The sequence below is a fragment of the Mus pahari genome, chromosome 3 (genome assembly GCF_900095145.1).
Source record: "Mus pahari chromosome 3, PAHARI_EIJ_v1.1, whole genome shotgun sequence".
Classification (NCBI taxonomy): domain Eukaryota; kingdom Metazoa; phylum Chordata; class Mammalia; order Rodentia; family Muridae; genus Mus; species Mus pahari.
Genome location: NC_034592.1, coordinates 46,958,109 through 46,977,020, shown reverse-complemented (window position 1 = coordinate 46,977,020; position 18,912 = coordinate 46,958,109). Strand labels below are relative to the sequence as shown.

At 42.5% G+C, this 18,912-nt stretch overlaps 1 protein-coding gene across 1 annotated transcript in view; it reads left to right on the top strand.

The window, feature by feature from the left end:
- Pla2r1 (phospholipase A2 receptor 1) overlaps nucleotides 1–18,912 on the top strand; it is a 126,618-nt gene that overhangs the window by 54,279 nt on the left and 53,427 nt on the right. Inside the window, exons 9-11 of the mRNA XM_021194027.1 lie at nucleotides 515–613; nucleotides 3,859–3,971; nucleotides 11,209–11,372. Coding sequence (XP_021049686.1) covers nucleotides 515–613; nucleotides 3,859–3,971; nucleotides 11,209–11,372 — 376 coding nt within the window. The remainder of the gene's footprint in view (nucleotides 1–514; nucleotides 614–3,858; nucleotides 3,972–11,208; nucleotides 11,373–18,912) is intronic.

Genomic DNA, 18,912 nt, shown 5'->3' with positions numbered 1-18,912 from the left:
GGAGGGGAGGGGAGGGGAGGGGAGGGGGGAGGACGCTGGGCCTGGGCATGTCTGTAATCTTAACCCTAGCACTTAGGAAGCCAAGGCAGGAGGATTGCTGGGCTGAAGCAAATCTAGGCTGTGTGCTGAGTTCTAGGTCAGCCTGGAACTGCATAGTTAAGACCTACTCTCAAAAAAAAATAAATAAATAAAAATATTTGATTAACTAAAGAGGAAGCTTAGTGAGGAAGGACGTTGGAGTTGAACATGAATTGTAACCCTGAGGTGAATCATGGCAGTTTCTGGGTATTCCCAGCACCAACCAAATCCCTTCCTCACACGGGACCACACAGCTCTGGACCACACCCAGACTGCCTCAGGCAGGAAGCAGCTACCAGGCTGTAGTGTGTGTGTGACCCAGAAGGGTTCTGGAACACCACCCACTGGGAACACTTGCTATTCACAGATCTGCTCAAGACTGAGCAACGTCCTGTCCGGAATTCACTCATTCATCCTGTGACACTTTTCCCTTTAGGACGGACGCTGGAAAGTGAAAGGTTGTAAAGAAACACTCTCTTATATTTGTAAGAAAGCAGGGCAAGTCCCTAATGATGAGGACTCCGGATGTCAAGCGGTGAGTACAGCGAGCACTGCCAGGGGGGCGCCGGGAGGATAGAAATGTGCCGACCGTGGAGTAAAAGCAGCCCCGCTTCTGAGAGTTTCCCCTTCCAAGTCAGGTTTCCTTCGAGGTATCAGAATGCTTTTCAGCGCTCAGAAGAACATGTTTTACTGTGTCTTCGACCCAAAACTACTTTTTTTCTTTTTTTTTACAAAGATAAAGCTATAAATGAACCCATCATTCCCTCTATAAAAACGGTGATCACGTGATAACCCGTCTCACACATCACGTGATGCCCCGTCTCACACATCACGTGATGCCCCGTCTCACACATCACGTGATGCCCCATCTCACACATCACGTGATGCCCCNTCTCACACATCACGTGATGCCCCATCTCACACATCACGTGATGCCCCNTCTCACACATCACGTGATGCCCCATCTCACACATCACGTGATGCCCCGTCTCACACATCACGTGATGCCCCATCTCACACATCACGTGATGCCCCGTCTCACACATCACGTGATGCCCCATCTCCTATGTGGTTCTCACAGTTCTCAAGTAGGGCACCTGGGAGTGTGAGTGCACTCCTCAGAGGCAGAATTCGAGGTTCTGCCGCCCGGATCCTGCCTCCCGTTATACCCTTCTCAGTCTTAAATGTTGGCATGAATACAGCACTGTGCTCAGAAAGTATATGTTTCTCGGGGAGATGGAGGATAAGGCTGTGTTTGGTGTAACTGGTAAGGTATTTTCACATACTTTAGGTAAAATCTATCACTTTAGCTTTAAATCTAAAAGCCATAATGTTTCAAGTTTCTTTAATGCATTTAATATTTTGCAGGAACATTTTATACTGTCAGTTTTTGTCTCTTAGAACTCTGTATCTCCTCCGCCCGCCCCCATTTCCTAATCCACCCATTGGTAGTCCAGCTAAGGAGCGATCCATTTCAGCAGAGACTGCACTTTCCTCATTAATCAATGTGCACACACATGAGCGACCCTGACTCTCCAGCTGGACGATACTCGTGCTGTAGCCAACACACCACCAGACATTCCATCTAAGGACTGCCATTCCTGAATTAGTTCCAGCTGAGCGCGGACCTAAAAATCTACCTTTCTGTGCCTTCCAAGGCAAGCCAGCAGGGTTTCGAGAGCACAGCCCAAACAACTGCTGTGCCCTTTGAACTCTTCTCAGCTTCCTTTCCCAAGCAAGCGTCACCAGAATTTATAGATTCCACGTCCAGAGATTTCCACGTGAAATAATTCTTGAGTTTTTATGGGAAATTTCCCATTGGTTTTATTTTGTATCAGTTTAGGGCTGTGACTTCCTAATGATTTTTGTTTTGTTTTAACACATTGCTTCAGTAAAACTTGCTAAGTAATTGGCACATGTATAATTAATTTATGGAATGAGTCCAGAAGCCAGGCATGTACTACAACCCTAATACTCAAGAAGCTGTTGAAGATCATGAATTTGAGACCAGCATGAACTCTGTAGCAAGTTCCAGGTCAGCCTGGCTACATAATAAGACCCTGTCTAAAAAACAAAACAGCAACAATTAAAAACAAACAAACAAACAAAAACATTGATTACCTCAAAGACAAAACAGTGGTTTTTATTTCCCGCTGAGTAAATTCGGGGTGTTGGGCCATGTGAGCAACGCTTCTATCTTATTAGCCCAAAACTACTATTAAATAAGAAATATTTGGTCACAAAGGTCAAATATCAGTCACTCTTCCTCCGGTCCTTCCAAGGACAGCCCAGTGGTACCTGAGGGGCTGAGTCTGGCCCCAGAACAGACAGGAGGAAAACGGAGCAGAGTGAGTGGAGAAGCTCTGAGGTTGGCTGGCTTCCTGGGGTGTTGTTTTAGCTGAATTAGCCAATTTCGTAAGTGTTCTGCAGTTAACCACAGAACTAAGACCTTGTCCAAGAAATATCCTAGAAATCATCTTGTGTCTGGTCAAAAGCTGGTGGTGTTCACTGACAAGGCACTAAATGATGAGCATTTTAAACTGGTGAGGAACCAAACATGGACAGACAGGGTCATGTGACCTGATAGTGTAGGAAGCAGAAGTGAAGTCAGGTGTGCTAGATAAATGAATAGCCACTTCACTATATGATTTTAAGGAAGAGACCTGCCCTACCTTGCTCCCACTGCTAACCGACAGAGCTACAAATTTTCATCTTCGTCTAAGTCCCCAAACTTACATTCTTACTACTCCGAAGGACAACCACTTAATTTGGGAGAAAAAAAAATCTTAGCCACGTATGTATGTGTCTCTGTGTTAGGGAGCTATTTTCTACTTGGAAACATTGCGACCCAAACAAAACTGTCCCGGGGGCTGGGGATGTAGCTCAGTTGCAAAGGACTTGTCAAGTGTGCAAAGATCCCTGGGTTCCATCCACAGCATGGGGAATAAAAGACAAAAACACAGTCGCTTTACCTGGACTCAGTGGCTCTTGTAGTTCCAACTCCCAGGAAGTTATGGCAGAAGTTTGAATATAGCCTGGGCAACTTGGGAGGTGCCAGGTTAGACAGGCAGCAGCAACGAAAAAGTACCTCAGATTACAGAAGAACTAGGTAGAACTTCAGTATAGACCCAGATGATCAACCTGTTAGTAACTCTACTTAAGTCCCTAGGAACCCAAAACAGCTATTGTGAAATCAAGCTGAAAACCCCATCCACTCCCCACTACCTAGAGGCCCGGCCTCACTGCTCCTCCACGATTTCTCCTACTCAAGGGTTCTCCTGCCTTTTCTTCTTTGTTCCTTGGGACAGCCATGAGGAAACTAGATGTGGAGAGATTATGTCTCTTAAAGCACATCCATTATTTATAAGTAAAGTGGCTTAGTGAGGAACCCAGAATTCAAACAAATTCAAACCATCCTCCCTCCATGGTCAATATTATATTTTAACCCAAACATCACAGCCATTTGAAAGAAATTCTGTGAGCCTGAGAAAGAATGCTGTCTCTTGCGTGAGTATCCCTTTGTTGCTTTGTTTGTTTGTTTTTGCAGGGTTTCCCCTTTATTTTCAGTTGTGTTTGTTTTTAAGGTGGTTATATTCCTTGAAATGTAAACTGAGTATTTAATGAAATGTAGACGGGGGCTGTGACTGGTGGCAATTCCAGACGGAACAAACATAGAGCTCTATGAAAATAAAACTTCAAGTCAGAAAAGAAAGAGCAGCATGTGGGAAGGAGGGGAATCTCCGGGCATTTAGTTTCTGGTCTTGTTTTTCACCCCCTAAGGGCTGGGAGAGACACGGCAGATTCTGTTACAAAATCGACACAGTCCTGAGAAGCTTTGAGGAGGCTTCCAGTGGTTATTACTGCTCTCCTGCCCTCCTGACCATCACCAGCCGGTAAGTGTGAACTCCCTAAGCTGCCTCTGCTCCGGCAGGTGCTGTGCAAAGGCGAACATTGGTCCGCCAGGCTCGCTCCCATCTAAAGTGTGTGTGAAGTAGAATATTAACTGACTTTGAGTATTTATTGAGAAGAATCGCAGTCTGGTGTTATTTCTAACTTGATTTTTTTTTTTAAATGACAAACTTAAGCTTAAAGTAACCTTTACTTTCCAAGAATGTTCATTGGTTTCTAGCTTGGTGGACACATACAGGTATATTTGGGTTTGTCTTCTGTTTGTAATGAGAAGAAAATGCCACTGAACAGTACTTTTAAGTGTGATGGTTAGAAGTTATGGTTTGTTTCCTAGAAGAGGAAATAGAACAAAATTGAAGGGGCAGGCAAATGTGTTTAGGGGTTCTATTTAACCTTAGATTGCTCTGTACAGGGCTGTCTTCCTGATGCCAACAGATCCTAAGGACATGGGTAGAATTCTTCAGCAGTCTTTGGGAAACTGGATCAGCAAAGTGGGCCACTTGTGAATTCAAGGCCAACCTGGTCTACACAGTGAATACCAAGCTAGCCAGGGGCTACATTAGAGACTGTCTCGAAATAAACACACACAAACACACACACACACACACACACACACACACACACACACATACACACCCTGCTCTCCCTACTTTGGCAGTCCACATTGACAGCCATTATCATGGCCTTTCCCCTCCCACCCTCTTCTGTCGTCCACATAGTGCTTGGGAATGAGACTAACACCCAGAAAACCGAATGGCAGGCAGTGTTTGGTGGGCTGAGCAGTCCTCACTGGAGCACAACAAAAGCTTGCTAGATCTCAGTGCTATTTCTAGGACTCCCTTTCTCCCTCCCAGACACAGTTTCCAGGAAGAAGGAGCCCCTCTGTCCTCAGCTCCTCAAAGCTCCAAGAGCACTTGGGGGTCACAGGTCTCCCAGTTAGAGACCTAACATTGGACATTATAGGAGCCTGCCCAATGAGACTAGCTTCCTTTGTTAATTATGATTTCATTGAAGACCAGAAGTCTAATTGTTTGATCTTCTTAATGTCTCAGTTTTCTTGAATATTCGCTGAGTGTCTATCACTGTAACTCAAATTTCTTCTCCTGGGGAGATGTAAACAAGGGTTACCCCTCCTCCTAAGGTCCCAATCATAAATTGAGGCCCAATTCTGCTAAAGTTCACTCTGGGAAGCCATTGAGTTTATTTGGCTTTCCTTCACACATAGGTTATTTACTGGAACATGGAATATTCCTTCCCCAACAGGCCACACCTGGAAATCCTTTGCCCAGCAGGGAAGAGGGCTCCCAGGTAGCTACTTTGTTGGAGAATCCTCCCCACTCAGTCTTTCCAGACCTAAATTATCAGGCAGTACAGAACAACTAATACTCAGATGAGGGTCTTGTGACGCGCCTCACCCCTCTATCCTATAGAAGCCCAGCTATAGGATAACCCCTTGGCACATGCTGGTTGGTGGGACAGTCGTGCAAAACAGTCACATTCTCATACAATATTAATTTCTTTTCACAGGTTATCTATCTGGCGTGTGTGTGTGTGTGTTTGTGTGTATGTGTGTGTGTGTGTGTGTGTGTGTATAGTCATATATATTCAAGAGTTTATTAGAAGATTACTTATTGACTACCAGTTTGTAGAGGATTCCATACTAAACACTACCTGCTATTTGAAGAAATACAGGTAGTGTGACTGAACCTTCTGCAGCATAGAACTGAAGAAACCAAACATCACAGACATGAAACAAGTCAAGAAGGTGGAGTAGTAGCCTTGCAGATTGCTAAGAGTGCCAAAAGAGCCCAGTCCAACACAGAAATCTGTTAGAGTTCAGAGTCCTCATAGTCTACCTCATACAACTGTTAGAGAGTTTTCAGTTCCTCCAAACTGGATACCAGCAGATTCTATAAACATTCGTGGGTGTTTTGCTTGTTTGCTGTTGTTGTTGTTTATAGCTTTGCAAACTATATTTAGCAGCTAACCCTGAGGTACAGTCTGACTCTAAAGCAGAGTATCACACAATTTAATTTTTTATATTAATTTCAGCCATGTCTTAGGTTGGGTTAATATTGCGATGATAAAATACCAGTACCAAAAGCAACCTGGGGAGGAAAGCATTTATTTGGTTTACAGATCTTGAATCACAGCTCACTGAGGGATGCCAAGGTAGGAACTCAAACTGAGTGGGAACCTGGAGGCAGGAGGTGATGCAGAGGCCCTGCCTGAGGAGGGCTGTGCACTGCCTTATTCCTCATGGCTTGCTCAGCCTGCTTTCTATCAGCACCCAGGACCACCAGCCCAGGGATAATGCAACCACAAGGGCTGGGCCCTCCCCCACTGATCATGAGTTAAGAAGACATTCTGCAGACTTTTCTGCTCATAGCCCATCTTCTGAAGGCATTTTCTCAATTGAGATTCTCTCTTCTGAGATGATTCTAGCAAACATCAAGTTCCTCTAAAACTTAGCCAGCACAATAAGCCATATAAGCCCATCCAGGTTACCTTGTGCTGGCATGTGCTGGCATGCCTCCAGTCTCCACAGAACCTGCAGGACTGTATGAGGCCAACGATGTGATAGCTCTCCCACTCAGTCAACGCCAGGACTCACCTCTACAAACAAGGGCACATCCAAAGCAGAGGCTCCACCATGAGGCTCTCGGGTCGAGGAAAGTAGGGCCCTCATTTCATTCAGACCCCATCAGGGAAGAAGGCAAGTGGTTATCAGTGCTGGAACATTCTGCAGCAGGACTTGACTGAGAGACATGGGCAGTATGCGGGAAGGCTTCCCAAACCCAGGAGCTCCCACAGACAGGCCTCCGTTACCAACTGCCCTGTTTGAATTAAGGACTCTCCACCATTCTGAGCGCCTGGGCTTGGAGTTGTTAATTGGTTTCCCACTGTCTGCACAGTGGAGTGACAGGTTTGATGGGTGCAATTAGAACACCTGCTGCAAATGACTTTTGTTCTGGGTTTTTGTTCAGGTTTAGGACTTTTAAAAAATTCATTGTGTGATACAAAGGGGAAGAAAAACAGACCCTTCCACCTGAATAGCAGATTTTGATTTACTGGACTACTATTAAAAAAAACAAAAAACAAAAAACAAAAACCTCTCTTCAGGTCTGGCCACTTTGCTTCCAGACAGAACAGGATACAAAACTGAATTACCATGATACCACAGATCATTGTCTACATGCTTGATAGCTAAGTCGATGAACCATGAACCAGTCAGTCATGAAAAGTTTTGTACAAAATAATGCAAATGGTGCTTGATTTTTTTTTTTAATTTGCCCCCCAAAAGAGGTTTAAAGTAAGAGTCCTGTTTTGCAAATGCCTATCTGGGTTTCCCAGCACCACTTGTTAGAAGAACCAACCTTCTACGTGGAATGTTCTCGGTGCTTTTGCTGGAAATTATTTGCCCACATATGCAAGGTTTTATTTTGTGGCTTCTTCCATCTTATTCCACAGATCTCCCATATGTCAGTCTTACAGAAGCACAACACTGCTTTGGTTACTGTAGCTTTAAAGTATGTTTTGAAATAAAAAAAAAAATCTGAGACTCCCCACTTCATTTGTTTTTGTGGTTGTTTGGGGGATTCAAGATCCCTTGAAACTGTATATAGATTTCAGAATTAATTTTTGTATTCTGCAAAAAAACCAAATCACTGGAATTTTCAGTGATTGCATTGAATATGTTGTCCACTGTGGTAGTGTGGACAAGCTAATAATAGTAAGTTTTCTTAGCTGTAAATGTGGGATATCGTCCCATTCATTTTGTATATTTCATATTTTTTAAAATTAGCATTATGCAATTTTTGTTATTCGGTACTTTCTATTCCTTATTTGTCTTTGTTCCTAAGTATGTCATTTTGGAGAGGTAAATGACATTCTTTCCTTAGCTTCGTTTTCTAATCATTTATTGTTAGAGATAGAAAGACAACTTCTCTTGTTTCAAAGGATAACATAAAACTATATATATATATATATATATATATATATATATATATATATATATAATGATGATCTTGGTTTCTTACACCCTAGCAACATTTGAATTAACATCAGTAAATTCAAACAAAATGCCCAGATGACATATAGCTAACTCTGAACTCTTATTCAGTAAATACTTCTAAAACACCAGAGTAAAAGTATTGTAAATGTTATTGTCTGTGGCCATTTGGATGAGAATGGTCTACATAGGCTCATATATTTGAAGGTTTGGTTTAAAAACTGTTTGGAAAGTTTAAAACTGTTGGAGGAGGTGTATCACTAAAGGTGAAGGTGACCTGTGAGGTTTCCAAAGTCTACCTTCCCATTCCCAGTTAGTAGCCCCCCTCTCTTTGCCTCCCCTCCCCTCCTCTTCTCTTCTCTTCTCTTCTCTTCTCTTCTCTTCTCTTCTCTTCTCTTCTCTTCTCTTCTCTTCTCTTCTCTCTCTCTCTCTCTCTCTCTNTCTCTTCTCTTCTCTTCTCTTCTCTTCTCTTCTCTTCTCTTCTCTTCTCTTCTCTCTCTCTCTCTCTCTCTCTCTCTCTCTCTCTCTCTCTCTCCTCTCTTTCTCTATGTCTCATGCTTGTGGATCAGATGTAAGCTCTCAGTTACTGCTCCAGCACCATGCCTGCCTGCCTGCTACCATATTACCCACCTAGATGGTCATATACACTAACCCTCTGGACCATGAACCCAAATTAGATCCTCTTATCATGGTGTCTCTTCTTCGTACCATCTACATATTGTTACCAGAGTTTTTCATCCAGTGTTTGAAATCAGACAGAAAGTGGTAAAGAATGTAAAATTGCTTCTTTGTTAACTGAACCATGCATGGTTACCCAAAGCACTCCCTAGACAGCTTCAAAAGAGCATGTTTGGCTTAGATGAGCTTGCTGAATTTTTTTTACTAATGGTACTATCTTGTAAACTGAACTGAGGAAAGTTTAGTGGTTTGTTTTGTTTTTGTTTTATTGAAGATTTGAATGTTTGAGTAGTATATGCACTCCATAAGAATAGCATTGACAAATCAAAAAGCAGGTTTTTATTGTCTCAAACAATGATGAAGATAAAATAGCAAATCAGAGTGGAGTGAATAATCTATAACCAACAGGGTATAAACGCACTGTTGTCTCAAATAATGACACCCAAGGCCAAGTTTACAGACAGAATTATTTCTTGCTATTATTTGATGTAGAAAAACTTTAATCCAGCAACCTGACTACACTGGCCAAAGTACAGATATGTATTTTATCACAGGAGACAGAGGCAAGCAGATCTCTGAGCCCAAGGTCAGCCTGATACAGAGCAAGTTCCAGGTACTTTTTTTTCCAGAAAAGCTTAGGTCCAGAAGTCGTACACACCTTTAATCCCAGCACTCAGGAGTCAGTTCTATTTAGTCAGTTGAATTCAGTGCTGGTCAGCAGAGGCAGCCTAAGCCAAGATCAAGAAGGAGGCAGAAGATAGAACAGATTGCCAAAGTTAGCTAGCTTGAGGCCAAGCAGAGCAATACAGTGCAAAACAGAGAAGTCAGCTTGGATCAGTTAGCTTGGAGAAGAGTTTTAGCCAGAACAGCTGAGTTGAACCAGCCAGAGCTCAGAAGCTAGAAAAGGTAAGCTTAGTTAGCAGTAAGTCTGAAAACATTCTAGGCCTAGATTAGAATGCACAAAGGCTAGAAGCTACCAGGACTAGGCCTGGCTTAGCAGACAGAGACAGTAAGCCTACTAGACGACAATGACATCAGGCCAATAAAAGGTACTTTTACAATTTGATAAACTGATGGAAGAACCAATCATAGCCTTGGATTTAGCAACAACACAAAACTAGTAGCTTGAGGCACAGCAATTCTAGGTAACAGAGGGCACCATACAGCAGATCTTCTATTATGACCACACAAGCCAATAAAGAACAAGGAATATCACCACAGCATCTAGCCAATATTTAGCTTTACATATTTCTCTCAAAAACATGTGTATACGACGTTCTGCCTCTGAAGTGTAGCTAAAAGTAATGTTTCTGATTTTAAAAGTGTGACTGTTGATAGAGCATTTACAGGGATATTTACTAAAGCTGGATGAAACCCTCATGCTCTGACAAAGGGAGCACCTTAGGTGCTTCACTGAAATCCCCTGGGGTGGCCTTAGGCACTTACTGTCCCACGTTTTGTCCTTCTGCCCTTCCCTCCCCTTCCCTTTGAGTCTCCTCTGATTACACATGGCCTCCCTGCTTTTTCTCTCTGTAGCAAGTGAATAATGCACGTAATAAAATGAATGTTAAAAGTCCAGTTCCCTTCCTCCTGAGGCTTCTTGGGTAATTCTACCAGGCCTTATATTTTCTCCTGACTCAGCAGATCTGGCCAGAAGTCACCACCATTTAAACATCCTTCTAATTTTATGTGCTTTGAATGCAGTTTTAAACGAAGCTTTGAATTCAATGCTAGTTGAGTTTGGGATGCATGCTTCGTTTGTGTGTATGTCTGTGTGTGTGCATGAGTGTGTGTGTGTGTGTGTGTGTGTGTGTGTATAAGCATGTATACACAAGCTGTCTGCATCTGTTTTGGATGTATCTCTATTTGAAAGGGAGCATTGCCAACAATCATTGGGAGCAAATTCATTCAGCTGCTTAGGGGAAATGTGAGTGGGTGGAATGCCTTGGATGTGTTGAAATTTATCTTCAGTCAAAATACACGTTTGAACACATTTGAATAAGCCAAAGACTCCATATGCCCGTGCACAGACTGATTCGGGAGGCATAGCATTGTTCCTCCACTTTCCTTCTTACTAAGCGAGTGTGGGGAGAAGGCTACGTGGTAGAAAATGCACATTCAGGAAAGCATAAAGTCCTCCCTCTCCCTTCTGTCTCTCCTAACCCATGCGTACAGTGTGTGGTGTGCAGCCTACATACAAAATAGACATCTTTCTCCAAGAGATGCATTGCTGAGGGTATGAAGGCAGCCATTTCACAGCAGAATCAGACCTGGGCTCTGGCCCTTGGGACAGTTACAAGAGTCAAATCTTAGGGAGTCACGTTCTCTCCACTCCTGTATCTCCGGAGTTGCACTGATATTTAATGTCTATTAACAATACAAAAGTCTTTGTGTTTTTCCTGGTTCTGTGTTCTAGAGAATTCACAAGAACTGCTTACTCAGGTTCCATCCTGTGCACTTTATTACGCTTTAATGACATTTTTTAATCGTCTAGAAACTTAGTATAACAATTTACTTTTTTTCCTATCAAGATTTGAACAAGCTTTTATTACCAGTTTGATCAGTAGTGTGGCAGAAAAGGACAGTTATTTTTGGATTGCTCTTCAAGACCAGAGCAATACGGGAGAGTACACTTGGAAGACCGTGGGACAGAGGGAGCCGGTGCGGTACACATACTGGAACACACATCAACCCAGTGAGTAGTCCCTCATAATCCCAGCTCACCCCACTCCCACCCTCACCCCTGCAAACCTTTCTCCTTGATTCCAAATGCCCTCTACCTTTGGTCGTTTCCTCCATTAATGTTTTCTTAATATCTCGTGTCACCAGAATGATCATTACAGATCTACATAAGGCAACACAGGGTGGTCATTTTAAAGTTTATATGTATCATGATATTTTCAGGGATTTAGCTATCGCTGGAGACCACGCTTGCCTTAGTTATTGGAAAGTTTTGTCTTCCTTACATCTTTCCCTACAGACCCTCCTTACAGTACATGAATCACAAGGGATTAACCCGTCTAGAGTAATCCAGGTATAAGAAATGGGCCAGTTTAGAGTAATCCAGGTATAAGAAATCTAACCAGTTCACAGTTGTTACCACATGGCATCCCTGGGGAATATAGGACCATTACTGGAATGCTATTCTTGTGGGTCTTCATGGATTCCTGAAGTTCTGATACCAAAGCTACTAGCCCTATTAGTTCATCTGAGTCCCAGTGCACAAATCTGTGCCTGGTTGACCAATTTCCGAAATGCTCATGGCTTTGTCCACATACTACAGTAGAACCCTTGTAAGAATAATCTTCAGGTGCTGGGGAAGCCTAGGTTGAAAGCCTAGACTATACATTCCTTCCTTATTTCAGCATAAATACATTTGGAAGGCTTGGTCCACTTCTTGTCTGTGATGTTTCAACGGTACAAAGGAGGCAGTTGATCTCCTCTGTATCTGAAGGAAATGTGTGTGAGGGCTCAAGCTGTATCCTCGCAGAAGGTCATGGGATCTTTGTACAAATCTATCTGTCCATCCAGAAACCAGGCTAAAGAGTGGAATGAGTACTAGTGAACTGTGAAACGAGACAACTCAAGGAAAGGTGCACACAACATTCCTGTGATCCCGGCACTGGAGTGAGGCTGAAGCAGAAAGTGCATGAGTTGGAGGTTAGCGTGGGCTACGTAGGAAGCTGGAGAACAGCTTGGACTATATAGAGATCATGTTTAAAAAGCCACATACTTGGGTTTTGTTTTGTTTTTATAGTATGTGTGAGCCACAGAGCAAGTATCAGAGGAGAACTTGAAAGATCATGCAGGTCCCAGGTGGAACTCACCTTCTCAGGATTGGTAGCAGATGTCTTATCTATTTAGCCATCTTGCCAGCCAGTCCCTCCCCCTCTTTATTTCCCTTACTATAAAAGTCTAGCCAGAGATTAATTCCTAATTTTAACTCCAAAACAATGATATGTAAAGTGTCACTGGTTTATAAAATTGAAGGATGAAGTTGTCAGTAATTCTCACTATGGATAACATGACTATATGTCACGAGTTTCCCTGATCAATTCCAATCTGTATCTATAATCTTGCATCAATTAAGCACACCTATGTTTACTCTAGCCTTAGCTGTTGAGATGAATTATATATGAATTATGTAGGTCTTTTAAGAAAGAGAAGTACAGTAAGAAAAATGAGGCTATTTGTCCTCCCCTCACCTCCTAACGCCAACACTTTCCACTGTTAACTAGTGCCATCCCACTGGTTTGGGTGTATGTGTTTACAGTCTTTTATTATATGGTTTGTGTGCAGCTATGTTGCCTACATATGTGTCTATAGGGGTCTCTGCAGACATTATAGTTATCAGAGTATTGATCCACAATAGACAGAAAGACAGTTCGGTTCAACATGACCCATTTTGGTTCAAACTTCAAGAATCTGACTCAAAGTAGTTTATTTTAGGCATATTTAAATGTAGCACAATTTGGAAAAGGTTTCCTGGTGATAATTAACTAACTCCCACATGCATAACAAAGCTTAAGACATGACTACATCAAAATTCTTTGTAAAATACAAATGACCTCTTCCATAAAGATGAGTTCTGTAGATTAACTAGGGAACAGGTTCAAGATAACAGACCGGGGAAGGACTCAGTGTGACACACACACACACACACACACACACACACACACACACACAGTGCAAATGTCACCAGGTGACTGTCTGCATCCACTTCCAGGCTTCTCAGCAAAAAACAGGTTACACATCTCTCCCTATAAGAGATAAACCTATGGGTTTAACATTCCTGGTTCCCCTACTGCTTATCTGTGAGTAAAAGGACTTAGATTCCTCCTACACATGTCCACCCATCATTTGCTTGACTGGTACCCACAGAAGGCAGAAGAGTTTCAGATCCCCTGTAACTGGAGTTAACTATGGATGTGACCCAGCACATGGGTGCTGGGAGTTGAGCCCAGGTCCTATAGAAGAACAGACAAACCTCTTAAACACTGCATCGTTTGTCTAATCGCAGTCTTTTCTTTTTTTAACTTAGTGGTCTGTCCTGAAGAAGTTTTTACACCAGTATTTGTAAATCAGTAATTTTAGTATCTCAATAGATATTAGTTTTCAGCATGTCAATTTTGAAAGGACATTCCCATTCAGGCTCCAGCAATAGAAACATGAGGGTTGAGTGTTGTATAAAATATGAAATACAGCACTCTAATGGTTAACGCCAGAAAGATTGGTAATGAGTTATCATAGACTTCCACAGAGGAAGGACTGTTCCACCTCCAATAAAAATAATATGGTAGAATTTGATGTCTATGGAAATAGAATTTACTGTTTGGAAAACTACAGAGCCAAGGAATCACAAAGCAATGCTGAAAGATTTCTGATTCCATGTGACTAGAGGGTAAGTTATATGGAGATGAATTATGAAACATAAGGCCAAAGGCAGTGAAACCACAGCTGAACAGTTTTTTAAAGATTTGTTTGTTTGTTTTATATGAGGACACTGTCGCTGTCTTCAGACACACCAGAAGAGGGCATCAGATCCCATTGCAGATGGTTGTGAGCCATCATGTGGTTGCTGGGAATTGAACTCAAGACCTCTGGAAGAATAGTCAGTGCTCTTAACTTCTGAGCTATCTCTCCGCATCTTAAAATTTTAAGCTCAAGATTTTCCCCTTATTCTCTAGGTGTGGGAAGCCTAACAGTTTGGCTCAAGTAAATATGAAGATCAGAACTGCTTGGCTGTGGATATAGCTAGTGCTTGTCTAGCCTGCATGAGATTCCAGGCTCCATCCTTAAAACCAAAAATGCTTGTCTTCACTGAAGATATTAAGATGAGACTAATAGCCACGAGAAATCATGTGAGGGATAGCTTAATATGTACAGAGTATCCACTACTGAGTCATATTCAAGGTGCGATGATTTTAGGAAAGTTACTTTCTCCATCTCTGTTTTTTTATGATTAAGATAAAGTATTAAAGGTAATAGTGTCTACCTTATTACATTTTTGTGAGGATCAAATGAAATTTTACAGTGTCTGCTTCTTAATCTTAGCCTTTCTTATCGCAATGTGTAATATCTCACTTAAGTCTAGAATCCCTGGGCTAGCCTGTTAGGATCCCTCAGCTATATACTCTAGATGTATACACTCTCATTCTGGAATGGGCCAGCCACTACGTGATTACTCTGGAAAAGTATAAGACCCCAAAGGAAAGGCTGGCTTAGTCTCTGTTTTTTAACACCTTATAACCCAGCTTTAAATGCTTTAAAATCGTTCCTCTAGACCGCCTGAATTAAGGGAAAAAAAATAACATGGAAAGATCAAAGATGGACATTTATATTCTCTTTGTTAGCTACATGGTTTAAATAGCTGTGCTTTCCAAAGACTTTCAACCCAGCATACAATACAAATAGGAGGGAAAAGCCCAAGGAAAGGCACAAGAAATATGCAGAGAACCAAAGACTCATTTGCATACTCCAGAATCTCATAAAAACAGAAAACCAGAAGCCATATAGATGCACAAAGGACCTATATCAAAAGATAAACCAAAATGAAAATATTCTTAAAAGAAAAAAGATCCAACATGACATCATGAGACAAGGAGCCCTCAAAGAGGCCATTGAGCTAGTTTTCTACTGCTGGCATCTACTGCTGGACATGCAGTCTGCCCTTAAGAGTCGTTCGTTTCCCCAGTGAGACTTCCTGGGAGAAAACTAATCTTTCCTTTACACGTGGTTATCAGTTGGAAATAGGGTAGGGATGGGGGCATGTGCCCACCTCTCCTTTCAGCTCTAGGACCCCTTCTAGTACAGACCTGTGCAGGCACCATGCTGCCTCAGTCTTTGAGTTCATACGTGGCTCAGTCCTGCTATGCTCCTGAGCCCTTGTTTCCGTGGTGCCCTCCATTCCCTCTGGCTCTTACACTCTCTGCTTCCTCTTCTGTGGGGTTCCCTGATCCTTGCGGGATTTGATGAAGGTATTCCATTTAGAGATGAGTGTTCCAAGGACTCTGTCTTCCACTTTGTGCATAAACACCAACCCAGTTAATATGGGCTACAATAATGTTACAATAGTGTCTGACTGTGGGTCTGTGGGGTTTTGTTTGTTTGTTTGCTTGTTTGTTCGTTCGTTTGGTCCCATCTGCTGTAGGAGGTAGCTTCTGTGATGATGGTTGAACAAAGCACTGACTGCCATTAGGAGTAATCTTATTGTTATGTTCCTACAGTAGAACAGTTGAGTTGATCAGCCAGTCAGAGCTCAGAAAGCCCTAGGAAGGGTGAGCTTACCCAGCAGTAAGTCTCAAAGGCTGAAAACAGCCTAGAGCTAGATTAGATTGTATGGAGGCTAGAAGCTTCCAGGACTAGGCCTAGGTTAGCCTCCAAGATGACAGTTACATCAGAGGAATAAAAGGTACTTTTACAGCGTGCAGAGTGTCTTCTAGTACCAAGAACACGAACTCGCAGGTGTGAAAACTCTAGATAGGCTCCGGCTCACCTCCTCCGTGTTCAGTGAGTTGTGCAGGGGTCGCCCTCAGCAACAGGACCGTGTTGTCAGTTCATGGGGAACAATCTTGGCCTCAGGGTGGGTTGTTTGGGGATTCCCAGGAGACCCTTTTTGGTCAACAACTCAATTAGATACAGCCCATTCCCAATAAGGTTCATTTGGTGACAAGGATGTTCAAATGGGGCTTTGTTTGCCCCCATTATTGGGAGATTTATATTTCTATCACCTTCATAAACATGTATATATATTTTGCAAAGCTTCAACTTCAAAGATTTGCACACTGCTCCTCAATGGCCCTTAATTTGAGCTGTCTCTCCCTCTATCCCCTCCCTCATCTTTCTCTCCTCTCCCATTTCCTGCTTGATGCTCCCATTCCTGCCTCTGCTACCTTCCATCTATAGCTATCTAGTCTATTTCACTTTCCTAGGGAAATTTATTTGTTCCCTGTCCCCAGTCCCTCTCTATATACCTAACCTTTGTGGCTCTATGGATTGCACATTGATTGTCATGGTGGTTTGAATGAAAATGGCCCCCATAGACCCATAGAGAGTGGCACTTTATTGAAGTAGATGCGGCTTTGTTGGAGGAAGTATGTCACTGGGGTTGGGTTTCGAGGTCTCAGATGCTCAAGTCAGGCCCAGTGTCAGGCCAACAGGAAGAAGTAGAACTCAGCTCCCTCTCCAGCATCATATCTGCCTGCATGCTGCCTTGTTTCCCATCATGATGACAATGAACTAAACTTCGGGACTATAAGCCAGCCCCAATTAAATATTTTTCTTTACAAGAGTTGCAGTGGTCATGGTGTCTCTTCCTAGCGATAGAAACCCTAACTAAGACAGTTATCACTGATTTAATTGATTTAACAGCTAATATCCACATACAAGCAAATATGTACGGTATTTGTCTTTCTGAGTCTGGCTTACTTCACTCAGGATTTTTTTTATGTAGTTTCATCCGTTTACCTGCAAATTTTATGATTTCATTTTTTTAAGAGCTGAGTAATACTCCCTTGTGTAAATATATCACATTTTCTTTATCCATTTCTTGTTGAAGGACATCTAGTTGTTTCCAGCTTCTGGGTATTGTGCACAGAGCAGCAATGACCATGGTTGAGCAAGTGTCTCTGTGGTAAGATGAGGCATCCTTTGAGTGTATGCCTAAGTGTACAGTATAGGTAGATGCTGAGATAGATCAATTCCCACCTTTCTGAGGAACTGACACGCCAATTTCCATAATGGCTGTACATTTGCACTCCACCGACAATGGAGGAGTGCTCCCCTTACCCCACGTTCTTCTCAGCATGGCCTGTTGTTTGTTTTATTGATCTGAGCCCATCCCAGGTAAAAGATGAAATCTCAAAGTAGTTTTAATTTCATTTCCCAGATGACTTAAGAATCTACACATATCATTTTCAACTTTGGATAAATAAAAGGCAAAGGAGCCATAGTGAGAAAGCCCCTTCAATGCCCAGGAGAAAAGATAAGAATTACTCCTGACTTCTTCAGAAATCAGGCAGACAGGCAGGGAGTGTGTGAAATATCTGGTGATGAAGGTGGGAGGGAAGCCCCTAAGAGTTCTTGCTCTGTGAAATTATTCTCTGACACTGAAGGAGAACTATTTTTACAAGATAAGAATTGAAGGAGGATTTTGCCAACTGGCCTTGCCTCACAAGGAAAATGATATAGAAATGTAGACCTGTATTTTCTCCTGTATAAGTGAAGTGCCTAGTAGGGATGAGAAGGGGCTCTGGGTGATTGCAATGTGTCACTGTGGGTTCATCAGTTGTGACAAATGTGTCACTGTGGTGCGACATTCTATCGTGAGGGAGACTGTACAGGTAGCAGGAAGGGGTTGTACAGGAACATTTGCCATCCCATCTTACTTTCTGCAGACTTAAAATTACGATTTTAAATGTTTAGTCATTTTTTGTGTGTGTTATTACAACAAATTGTATGTGTGTGCGCGCGCACACGCACGCGCATGTGTGTACACATTGGCTTAAGGACTCTGTTGACTTTACACAGCTCAGATATAGGAAGCGCCATGGCCCATGTTATGGAATAGTCCCCTCCTTCTGGATTCTGAACGCCACTGTGTCACTTTGTAGCACCGTGCTGCCAAGAAGAAGCCATTCAAGGATCACGTCTGTATCCTGGAATTTTGTTAGGAGTGTCTATACCTGTCAAAATAAATTAATACATTTTGAGCCGACGAAATTTTTGGTTTCCCGTGTTAACTTCCTCGGGGCATATTTAGATGTCTAAAATCTGGAAATGAAGCGCAGCGTCCTGTCATTCATAAGTTTCTGCTGTAATTTATTTGAGTGGCATTACTCTTCTCTCTTTTCCCTGAAGCAAAAATAATGCTGCGATGCTCGGCAGGGCTGCACGTGCTGACTGACACGGAGTAAATTGTCTCTGAATAAGATGAAAATGTAAATTGTTTCTGGGGAAAATAGCAATATAAAAGGCCCTGTGTTTCCCTTTTCCTTTTAAATTGCAGCTTGTAGAAACACCACCTTAAATCACATCTCCTCTCCTGCCTGTCACAAAAGAATCCATTAGCTCAGGCCCCATGGCAGACTCTTAATCCAGCACCAACTGACTACCTAAATTGACCACTGAAGGGAAGCCAAAGCTTTTTATAAACTCAACCAAGGCTGTCCTTAAGGTACACCCACAAGATGAGCAGCCCACGAGGATAGCACAATTCAGCCATGTTTTTCAACTTG